At 56.7% G+C, this 11,739-nt stretch overlaps 1 protein-coding gene across 1 annotated transcript in view; it reads right to left on the bottom strand.

Moving 5' to 3' along the window:
- Positions 1-704: 704 nt before the first annotated feature.
- The window catches only part of MYOCD (myocardin), a 39,887-nt gene continuing 28,852 nt past the window's right edge, over positions 705-11,739 (bottom strand). Inside the window, exons 7-13 of the mRNA XM_009334054.1 lie at positions 11,485-11,491; positions 11,076-11,201; positions 10,271-10,554; positions 9,771-9,924; positions 7,617-8,570; positions 3,540-3,597; positions 705-2,855 (exon numbers count right to left, since the gene is read on the bottom strand). Of these exons, the coding sequence (XP_009332329.1) occupies positions 2,287-2,855; positions 3,540-3,597; positions 7,617-8,570; positions 9,771-9,924; positions 10,271-10,554; positions 11,076-11,201; positions 11,485-11,491 (2,152 nt within the window). The 3' untranslated portion in view covers positions 705-2,286. The remainder of the gene's footprint in view (positions 2,856-3,539; positions 3,598-7,616; positions 8,571-9,770; positions 9,925-10,270; positions 10,555-11,075; positions 11,202-11,484; positions 11,492-11,739) is intronic.

Genomic DNA, 11,739 nt, shown 5'->3' with positions numbered 1-11,739 from the left:
GACACTGACCCGAGGAGCAGCGTTTGCGGGAGAACAAAGTGAAACCAAAGCCAACGGAAGAAAAAGCCTTCAGAAACAGGAGACTCCAGCTAGCTTGTTTAGAAATCTTCCAGGAGAAACTCTTCTTGTGGAAGAAATACTTCTGCTCGTGCAAGGACTGTAGCTGCCCCAGGGCATGGAGCTGATACCAAACGGTTGTGAAATCAAACAGCAAACTGCGGGCAGACGAGTGGCAAGACAAAGGGGTTTTTAATAATGAAGGTGTTGCTGGTAACATAGGTAAGGAAATGTGCTTGCTTACAAGTTTGAAGCTGACAGCATCCCTTTAAATAAGGAAATACATTTGCTGAGAGGAGAAAGTTATCTGGAAAGCCCTGTACAATGACGCAGTGTAGCAGCTAACACTACTCTGTTTCAAGTGCTATTAATATTCTCCATGGACCAGCTTCAAAAAATCTCTCACTTAGAAAAAGAAATACTTTAAAAAAAATGCAACCTGTGATCGTCTATCCTAGCAGTGCACTGTGGCCATTTGTACAATAGAAAAGTGGTGCTTTAAATAGTGAGTTAAAAGCTACTGCCACGTGCTTTATACAGCATGCAACAACGCCACGAACTGGAGACACAGCAGGGGCTGCAGAGCCTCCTCCGACAGCTCCAGAATCCCTGGGGGGAGAGCCCCGCGGGAGCCACGGCCAGGCTGCCCGCAGGCCCCTCGCACCGGACCTCCTCCCCAGCTGCTGCATCTCCGATGTGCTGTCCTTCCAGTAACACAAATATTAAATACGCTCAGTCTGTAAATAGTTTAACAATCTTTGTCAGCAACAATATTTACTTTGGCAAAACCAGAATTGCAAAGAAGTAGACATGTCCGTCAAACAGTCTGCAGCAAGTTCTTTGGTGGAAGCCAAGAATTGAAGCAAAGGCTCCTTCTCGCTAGAGCCTGAGGAAGTATATTGCACAGAGACTCGTAGGAGAAATGCTGGTGACTTCAAACGGGAGGCATCACTGCAGGAGAGCATCCATCTCTGCTGGCTTCAGGAGAACTAGCTCCTCCAGGCTCAGTGATTCACAGCTGTTCTCCGGCTGGCCTTGCTCTGGGCTGAGTGAACAGTGATGCTGGAGTAAACTTGGTACGAAGGGGATGACTGCTGGGGATCAAGGAGGAATGGGAAGAAGGACGGAGGGATGGATGGCAGAGAAGTGGAGGCAACAAAAGCAGAAGCTCGCACAAAACCGCAGCCACGCAAGGGCCCGCTCAGCCCTGCCCCATGTGCAGGTCACTGAGTGCCCATTTCTGGCTCCCCCTGCTCCGAGGTCATGCAAGGTGGTGGAGACCCATCCTGACTTCTGGCTGTGCAAAGGACAGCCCACATTTTCCACACGACCTGCTCCTACCTTGGACCAAAACACATTACACATCTCTTCATCTGTACCACACTGGCTGGGACACGGCAGCTCCACCGGGATGCCACGACCCTTCGACACCTGTACCTGCAGCCTGAGCAGCTGCCTCCAACATCCAGAGCTCTCCGCTCCAAGGTCACAGGCTTCAGCCTGATTCAGTTCAGACTGCAGCCGGGACGGCTCCTGGGCTTTCAGCCTCCCAGGCACCATGAGGACGTGACAAGGTGCCACCACGAACATGGTGGTCTCCATCTCCCATCCACCTGGAGCAGAGCTGTGCAGGGACTGGGCAAGGCAGCTTCGGGGGCAGGAGGAAGGAAGCAAGGCGAACCTGGCTGTAGGGAGAAGTGTGCTTGTCGCCCTGGCAGGGCAGAGCCTCCCTGCTCCCACACCCCCTGGCCTGGGCACGGCCAAGATGAGCCCAGCAGGATTGCCTAAAGGGCTGGACAGGCAGGAGGGGAGTAGAGGAGGGGGCAGCAACGGGCTCTCCTCTCCGTGATTTCCCATTGCCACACAGGTGAGGTCTCCTCACCACACAGTTTTGTCATGAGCTGCTCCAGTTCTCACGAGAGTGACTGCTAAAACCGGGGGAGGGAAAAGATAAAAGAAACAAAACTGAAGTTCTTGTCAACCTAAAGCAGTGTTATTAAAGGCACTGGTGTCCTCTGTGGGGATGTGTCGATGGAGGAAAACCAAAGTACCAGAGCTGTTGTGCTGTCAATTCGCAGTAACTGGAAATTCAAACAAGTTTATATGCTGGGAAAATGACTCCAGTTTCCCTTGGACGTGGCACATTAGCCCTGCGTGTTCTCCGACATGACAGAAACACTGTGCTGGCTGCTGCAGGCTTACAGTATCCTGCCTCCACCACCCTCCCTTTCACCACTGCTGCAGGTGCAGGTCCATGCTGGTGTTTAGATTGAGATCAGTAACATCTAGGAAATCAATGTTGAAGATGCTGGGAGCCGCGGGGGTGAGTGAGCCAAAGCCGGTGGCGGAGCTGGGAGGGGTGAGGTCCAGCCACTCCATCGTTTCCCATGGAGACTCAGTGAAACTCATTTGTAAACCGGAGCCATCGGCAGGGGAAGGGGAGAGCTGGGTTTCCATGGGCGAGAGGGGAGTCTGTAAAATCTCCTGTGAGGTGAGCAGTTCATCTGCGGCTTTGCCGGAGAACCCCTCCATCATCCCTTCGAAGTGGGACTCTTCTCCCCCCATCTTCAGCAGGGCGATTTCACTGACCCTCCCCAGGGGGCTATGGGCGTTCAACAGGACCTCGAGGTGAGCATCACTGCTGCCCGGACAGTGCTCGAAGGAGAGCTGGGCTGAGGAGACCTGCTCAAATGCGGTGGATGACTTTGGGAGAGGAGTGCTGGAGTTCCCGGTAGACACCGTTATCTGAGGTACTTTCTGGAGGCAGGACCGATCTTCCTTGGCATTGGCTGGCATTTCTGTCAACAGATGAGAGGGGTTTGAGGTGCTCTGGCAGTGTCCATCACTGCTGGGCACAGGGGCACCACCACAGCCCCCCAGCTGCGCTCTTGGGCATGCCTACGGAGACCCACTCCCCGCTCAATCCCCTTGGCATTGCTCGCCCACCCTCCCTGTGGGAAGCCTCGCATGTTCCTGCTTTCTGACCTCGACTCCCCTGATTTTGGACACAGTCCCCAGGGCATGAGCACTGGCAGCTGTCCCCAGGGGGCTGGGCATGGGTTGTGCATGGGAAAGGGCACTGGCAGCACTTTGCACAGGGGAGGGCACTGGCAGTGCTCTACGCGGGAGATGGCACTGGCAGCACTGGGAATGGTGGGGGACACTAGGAGCTCTGCATGGGGAGGGTGCCGGCAGTGCTGTGCACAGGGCTGCTGCCCTGCCATCTCTTCTCTCTGCGCAGTCTGCATAGGCGACAACCAAGCCCGGACTGCCCCACCAGATCTGCACATGCAGGAGCAGGCTCTTGGGAGGGCCAATATGCATTTCGATTCAATCTCAGTGGCTGCTGGCACAGGGAGGGCAAATGAAAGCTGTACTCAACTCAAGCAGCTCTGCTGTGGTGCACAGAGTGCACTGAGCCCCACGCACCAACACTGGCTTGGAGGGGAAGCCCTGGAGGGGAACAGGGAAGCAGTGCGTACCTCCGCTCTCAATCAGCACGTCCAGGAGCTCGTCCATCTGCTGACTTCGTGTCATCTGCTGCAGCAAACGACAAAGAGGAGAGTAGAGGGCATTAGGAGGAGAGTTCCTCCGGCCACAAGCCAGGTAGGTGGCTCTAGACCCCACAAACGGCTTCCTCCCATGCAGGAGAGATGCCACTCCAACACAGGGCTGGCAGCGACTTTCAGGTGAGCACTGCAGGGCCCTGGGACAAGCATGGTGGATCCGGGGAGCACGGTGCCAGGTTCCCCCCGCCCTGCCGCCGGCCCTCTGCTCAGTGGCCACCACAGACTGCCTCTTCCCAGGGCGGTCAGGACACACCAGCTTTTTGGACCCAGCACCTTGCACTGGCATGTGCCTCCTTGCACTCCCTGCAGCTCCCTGGGGTCAACGCATCGTCATCCTCCTCTCCCTGACTGGAGACTGGAAGGACTTTCTGCACGCCTCCCTGCCAGCCAGCATAAGCCCATTTTTATCACTGCCAACAGCATCACTCCATTTTCCTAAAGGCACCATCATGACCGGCACTGAGGCTGTGGACAGACTCTCACAAGAAGTAAGGGGTTCACGGGCGATGGAGACAGTCCTTCCCGTGGGAAGAGCGCTCCCGGCTAAGGCTAAGGAGGCAGATGGCATGGAGAAGGGCACTTTGCTAATGGGCTAAAGAAGGAAGGTGACGTTTCCTGGTGACTTGGGAATGCTAAAGAGTCTGTTTCTTACATAGCACTGAGCACCCCAAAGAAGAGTACACCGAAGTCCTGGGGTATTTGTGTGGGATGTCAGGACCCCAGGGTGGACTGGCACCTTTCATCAGCACAGAATACACTATCCCATCCAGCGTGGTGTCTGACTGCTTTGTGGCAGTCATTCAGCAACTAACTCTGCAAGAAAAGCCTATTCCTTATGGAAACAGGCCTGTCCTACCCAGAGACCCCACAATGGGTTGTAACTCCTGCAGATGAGTTACATTAACCGCAAAAGAACACCCTGCGCAGCCCTAGCACTATAGAAAATAAAAATCATGCAGTTACCTGCTTTACTGCATCCTCATAGGGTGGAGGCTGCTTTACCTCTGAGAGGGCTGGGCTTGACTTACAAAAACTTGGGGATGGAATAGAAAACTTTTGACCTGCCTGCGTAGCCATCTGCGTGGGGGAAATACAGGGAAACGGAGTCAATGCACAGGGAGGCAAGTCGGGAGGCCTAGCTCTCTTTTACCCCTGTTGAAGCCAGAGTGGTGCCAGGGAAACTAATGATCTTGTGGGTCAAATCAGCTCAAACAAAGTGCCTGGCCTCTGGGCAGGAAAGAGGGAGGTAAACTAGCTCTGTCAGCCTAGCTCTGAGACGCAGGGCCAGGCTGACCTCTGGTTGCTGCTGGAGCACAGGCATGATGCCGCAGAGCATCCTGGTGCTCGGTCCAGCCGTGAACGTGCAGAGCAAGGGGGAGAGAGAGATGGGCTGCTGGGGGTCAGCTGCCCCCAGCCAGTGATGCATCTCCTCCCTGGCTGCCAGCTGCCTCCCAGCCCCTCTGCTGGGGACCCTCTCCATCACCACCTGTCCGGGGGCATCTCACAGAGCCCAGGCCAGAAAAGCCACTCAAAAGAGTCACTGCCAGGTCAGCACCTAGGCTTTCCCTGTGCCTGTGACAAATACCTGCATATCTGCCAGCGTTTTGCCAGTCCCCCCTTCCAGGAGGGACCTCATCTGAAGGTCCAGTGCCTGCCAGCTGCTGTCCCCTTGTGTGGGACCTTGTGTGCCCTTCCCCACCGCCTGGCCGCGGCTGCCTTGTCCCATGAGAGCCAGTGCCAGGGTATGCAGCATGGTCCCGGCAGGCGGGGCGGATCCACAAGTGGATCCAGGGCAGTGGTGAGGCCACTCGGCCTGGCCATGCACATCCTGGCCACCTTTCTGTGGAGGGTGGCTGGAGGAACAGTATCCCTGGCCTGGGGGGGATGGGACTCCAATGCTGGGCACAGAGAGGGAGCTGTTGCTGAAGAGGGACCCTCGCCCCTGGGAGCCCCTTGCAGGCAGCAGAGAAATGCCCAGGACGGGTGGTATCGCAGCTGGGATGAGCTGCAGGACACTGTGGGGCCATCCCCTCCATATGCCTCTTGCACTCGGGCAACGAGGAAGGAGCTGGAGATGCCCCCGAGGTGTCGCTGCTCCCTGCTGATGCTCGCTGACCGCTGCCCGGTTGTCCAGAGCAGCCCCGCTTGGAGTATCGCCTCACAGCACTGTGTCCCACTGCCTATTGTACCCACAGCTCTGCCGCATGGCCCAGCTGACCTCTACAGCTCTGTGCCCCACTGCTGAGGTCACCCACTGTATCCTACTGCCCACTGCATCCCCTGCTCTCTGCCCCACTGCCCAGCTTATCCACAGCACTGCTCCCCATTGCTCAGCTCACCCAAAGCAATGCTCCCCATTGCCCATTTCACCCCAGCAGCAAGCCCCACTGCCTACCTCACCCGGACAGCACTGCACTCCACTGCCCAGCCCACTGGCAGCACCCTGTCTCTCTGCCCCTCTCACACTAAATTGCCCCTTTGCCCACTTCACTGGCAGTGCTGTGTGCCAGCTGCCCATGTCACCTATCTCACCGTCCTCACCGGCTTAGAGACAATGCCGCATCCCACCTTCTGCCACCTCGCAGCGCTGCACCCCAACGCCCAGCTCCTGCTGCACGCTGCTCAGCGTGCTAACTGCGGGAATGCGATTCGTGAGCTGCCCTGCTCAAGTGCTGGGTGTTTCGCAGTGGCTGTCACTCTGCTGTGCGGCTCTTGTGCAGTTGGCGTGCACTTGCTGTACATCTTCCCTGAATGCAGCGTGCATGCCTTGCACCACTGTGTGTGTTTTACAGACTGTATGATAGGTGTTGCTCCTGCCTGGGAAACCCTGGTAGGGTGTTGGGACTGCGATCAGCAGCACCTTGTGCTGCTTTTGTGTGTTGGCAGTGTGTGCCCCTCTCCAAGCTTTCGTACCTGTCCAGAGGGCTGAGTGAGGAGTGGTGGATGCTGAAGGGACAACTCTCTGCTCTGCTGGTTGCCTGGTGGGGAGGCACAAGCTCTATCTGACTGCAGACCCCAGTTGTAAGCCCTGCTCTATCTTCCCAGAAAAAGGCTTCCCATATGACTGGGGTAACTGCCCTCCTTCAACCCAGTGCTAGCAGCCGCAATGGCTCAGCAAGATGCTGAAAAGCCCTGCAACACTGCAACGGGACTCTCCCAGGGGTGTAGGAAGCTGTGCCAGGGCTCTCCCAGGGGCTGAGGGATCTGTGCCAGTGCTTCCCCACTGTGGATAGAGCTTTGCCAGGGCTCCATGGGGCAGAGGGAGCTGTGCCAGGGCTTCCCTGGGGTGGAGGGAGCTGTGCCAGGGCTCCATGGGGCAGGGTGAGCTGTGCCAGGGTGTCCCCCTGAGGGGAGAGGCAGCTGAGTTAGGGCTCTTTTAGGGCAGAAGAAGCTGTGCCAATGCTCCCCCAGGGCAGAGGGAGCTGTGCCAGGACTCCTCCAGGGGGCAGAGGGAGCTGTGCCAGTGCTTAACCAGGGGCAGAGGAAGCTGTGCCAGGTCTCCCCAGGGCAGAGGGAGCTGTGCCAGGTCTCCAGAGGGCAGAGGATGCTGTGCCAGGACTCTCCCAGGACACAGGGAGCTTTGCCAGTGCTCACCCAGGGGCAGAGGGAGCTGTGCTGGGGTCCCCTGGGGAAGAGGGGAGCTGTGCCAGAGTTCCCCCCAGGGCAGAAGGAGCTGTGCTAGGGCTCCATGAGGCATGGGAGCTGTGCTGTGACTCCCCAGGGCAATTGCATGTGGTGGCAGCAGGGGTCCCCAGGAGATGCCCTGCAAAGGACCCTGCGGTGCCATCAGCTTCCAACCTGTTGTCCATCTGGGCTACTCTCTGCCTTTCCAGGCAGCCCCACATGCTGCTATGGCTCCCTGGGTACCCACCCTGGGTGCCAGCAGTCTCGGTCTGACAGGAAAGGACTCAAACTGGGATGTTTGACTGACTGCCCACAGACACCAGCGTGTTCACCACTGCGATGCCATCTGGGGTGCTCTCCACTTACCGATGCTGTGCGAAGGCAACTGTTGGTCTGCGGGGACCCGCTGCGCCCTTCTGCCTGTGAGCCAGGGGACACCGAGAGGAGATAGTGGCTGTTGGGGGATGGTGGCAGGCTGATGTGCTGGGGGCTTTTTGCAGCCCCGAGTGGAGAGTGCTGGGGGGAGCACTGCGGGCTCAGGAATGTTGAGGAGGTGATGGTGCTTTGACCTGCAGGCTCCAAGCAGCGGCTATTTACAATGTGAGGCAGCTGCGGCACCCCACAGTTACTTAACTTATCCGAGCTGCTGGCTTGGCCTTTCAAGGCAGTTTGTTTGGATGCAAATGGACAGCTGGACACTGCATTTTCTTGCTTGATGGTGACACCAAAGAAATGCTGAGAGGGCTGCTGCTTCTCCTCAAGGCCATTGCTTCTCTTTCGCTTCTGGAGCTGCATCCGTAGCTCTTCCACCTGCCTCTGCTCTTGCTGCAGCTTCCACGTCAGTTCATTGATGACCTTCTGCTTCTCCACCAGCATCTTGTCTTTCTCTGTGTCAATCCCTTCCAGCTCCAGCTGGATGCTCCCTCCATTCATGCTGCTCATAAGGCTTTCTTCGGCACTGCCATGAACTGGAGATGGCTGGAGACCAAACTGTGGAGAAGACATGGGCCCGTCGTTGAATGTGTCTGGCAAAGAGCCGCTCACAGAGAGGTCGGAGGAGGCTGGAGAGATGGGTGGGGTGGAGCTGGTGCTGCCAAAGTGGTAGAAGCCATTTGATAACAAGCTGGTGGAGGACTGTGACTGGTAACTCGACAGAGTGCTTGTCGGAGTGACTGGGAAGGTGACGGTGGTGATCTCACTGAAGTTTGGCACTGCGTTGCTGCTGCACTCCTGGAAGGGCCGCAGGCGTTCCATCAGCGCTGTTTTGGTACCCGACACAGGCAGGCCTCGTATTCGGAGCTGCTGTCTCAGTTCTGACACCTAGAAGGAAAGTCACCAGCAATCGGTCCCAATGGCAGATGAGCCCTTTAGAAACCCAACATTTCTAACAAGGAGTCTCAGGTCACAGGCTCCCAGCTTCCTGCTTTAAAACTGACCCCCCCAGGTGCTCACTGTCTCACCTGCAGTCACCAGAATCACCGTGCACAGCCCTGACCACTGCACCTCCTGCAGGACTTCGACCTTTCCTAACAGAAGAACCTTCCTTCTTCCTCCAGGAACTGTGACTGCACTCCATGAACCAGCAGTGGTCCTTGGGCCATGGAGGTAACCCAAGATTCTGTTCCTAGCAGTAGGTTTCTACATGAGCAGAGGACTTTCACACAGACCAGGAACTAGTTGATGGCATCCTTTGGCTCAGAAAATGTGACCACATACCTTGGAGCCAGATACTCCATGTTCAGGCATCTGCCATGGTTCAGGCATCTGAGCTGGGGCACCGCTATGGCCAAACTCATGTTATTTCTACCTCATCTTATTTCTTTCTCTAATAATGAGTATTGCCCCCAGGTCTCTGCTCCTAAAAGGACTTGGCCTTCCCCGCGGCTGAGGCTCCATTAGCAAAGTATAAAAGAACCATTGATGTGCGTGATTCTCCCTTATGCCCTGCCTGTCTTGCCTATATGAGAGATTTAGGTACTGTTCAAAGCAGTGCTCATAGCTGCAGACTCCAGGAGATACCTGCTTGTGCAGAGAGCTGAGCTGGCCTGGCTGCAATGAGAAGCTGAGTCACTAAGTGGAGGCCATGCTGACCTCCTAGCTTCTGGCTGGTCTGCTAGCAGCATCCATGATGTCCACCATAAAACCACAGAAGGTATGGAGCCATGAGCTGCAGGAGCAGAAGCACAGATCATCCTTTAGTCCTCGACCCGATGGCCTGGCCTGCAGCCATCTCAAGTTATACCTAAGGTTTCCTGATACATGCCCTGGCGCAATGCACCCACGTGCCACCTGCAGAGCAGCAAACCCATGTTTTCAGTTACCGTCACGGTGACCAGTTCCTGACCCAGCGTGATCTACTCCTGGTTTTGCTCACAGCATGGTGGTTCTGGTTTGCTGATCTGCTACAGGCGGTCACTCCCAGCCAGCTCAGCCTGTGGCACTACACTGCATGCTTCAGGGGTAGCAAAGCACATTCAGGCTATAAGATTCTGTTCCTGCGGTGACAAAGTTTGCACTCACTTTCAGATCATCCAGGTTAGACGGCAGAGGGCCTGGCTTGATAGATGAGACACAAGTCTGGCCTGAAAAGGTGGTTTTCACAGGAGAAAGAGGAGTGTTGTTGACAGAAGTTGATGAAGAATTTGAACTTTTGACCATTTGCTCATTTGATTGCCTGAAATAACAAAGGAGATTTGGGGTAACTTGTCTGCCCCTGCTGGGGTCTGTGCCCAGTGTACCACTTCTCCACTTCCTTGGGGCTGCTATCTCCTGTATGAGACCTGAAGGACCACCAAACCCAAGAAAAAACAGGTTGGGCTGTAAGGAGATTGCCAGTGACCCACCAGCAGGTCACAGGTGCCCCAGCCAGTGCACAAAGCCAGAACAGCTTTGCAGGAGACTGCGCTTTTATGTTTCACTTGCATGCATCTATCCCCCTTGCACTGGCACAAATGGGTATAGGAGGGGAAGGTTTGGAGGGAGGCAGGGCTAAACCCTGCTATTGGCATGTTGCCACTCACTTTAGCTGGCCTTGGTGCATCCCTGGGTAGCTGAAGTGCTGCTGCTGCTGCTGCTGCTGCTGCTGCTGCTGTTGCTGCTGCTGCTGCTGCTGGCTGAGGATCTGGAGCTGCAGAAAGAGCTGCTGCTGCTGGAGAAGTCTGGCATATGCAGAGTCCATGGGTGGAGGGGACTTCTCTGCCTTCTGGTCTGGAGGGATGTACTGGTGATACTTCAGCTTCTTCACCTTGGGCTTGGTGTCCTTGGGCTTTTTGTGACGGTTCTTGCTATCACTGGATGATTTGGACTGTTGGTCCAAGAAGGAAAGGAATTAGCTGAGAGAAGAGCTCCTGCCACCACTGTGAGAACTGAGAGGCCTGGGACAGAGAGAGGGCAGCTCCTGCCAGCACCCTGACACTCCGTCTCCAAGACCTGCTGAGCCTGCATGTGGGGGACTCCCTCAGTGCCATGTCTCATCTCAGTTGTGCTAGAGAGCACAAGGTGGAGACTGACCCTTCTTGCCTGGAAGGTGTTTCAGTGTTGCCTTATATCTCCTTCTGCTCCTAGCCCCAGGGGACGTTTCCAGTGCAGGACCTGAGCAATCACCTCTCGCAGGGTGCAATACTGTACCTTATACCATTACAAAATGAGTCAAATTGCAGTTTTTGACAACAAGGTTTGTGTCCCTGCCTTATTCCAAGCCTTAAGGCTAAACCCCCAGACCTCCCACACATGTGGGGTGCAGCATGCAGGCACTTCAGGCTTGGATGCAGCCAGGTGCCCTGGGCTTGTTCCCTCTCCCGGGAAGCCTGGCGGCACAGGCATTACCTTCACGGCAGAGGGCACCGGGAAGGGTGGGCTTTCCTGCCCCGCCGCCTGCTTGGGGCTGTCGCACTGGCTGCCCTGCCCCGAGGCCGGGTCCGGTGCGTGGCTGTCGGCGCCGTGGGGGTGATCCTGCAAGGGAGAGGTGAGCCATGCGATGGGAGAGGGGACGTGGGGCTGCTGCCAGGGGCTGGCCAGCCCAGACGGCCTCTGCCCGCAAGGGGCACCGGGTACACCACTCCCCCTGCCCCATGTTGTCCCCAGTCCCCGAGTCCATCCCCGATGCCTCAGTCCATCCCAGTCCCTCCATGTCTATCCCAGCCCACTACCCCCACTTCTCCCAGGCTATCCCAGTCCCCTCGCAGCCCCTCTGTCTCCCCAGTCCATCCCAGTCTCCAAGCCCTCTCCGTTCCACCTCAGCCCTGTACCCTCGTTCTCCCCAGTACACCGCTGGCCCCTCAGTGTCCCCCAGACAAGCCCAGTCTCCAAAGTCCGCCCCTGGCCTGCCCCAGTCCCTCCAGTCGCTCCCACCCCAGTCGACTTCAGTTCACCCCTCCCCTCACCCAGCCCAGGCTCGTCCCCCCGGTCCCTCCCAGTCTCCCCAGACCTAGGCTAGTTTCTCCAGTCCCTCTCCGTTCCCCCCAGACTCCCCAGCCGCTCCGGTCCCCCC

Source organism: Pygoscelis adeliae, unplaced genomic scaffold (assembly GCF_000699105.1).
Source record: "Pygoscelis adeliae isolate BGI_AS28 unplaced genomic scaffold, ASM69910v1 Scaffold11, whole genome shotgun sequence".
Taxonomy (NCBI): domain Eukaryota; kingdom Metazoa; phylum Chordata; class Aves; order Sphenisciformes; family Spheniscidae; genus Pygoscelis; species Pygoscelis adeliae.
Note: the sequence above shows the minus strand (reverse complement) of the source record. Positions and strands in the feature narration are given on the sequence as shown.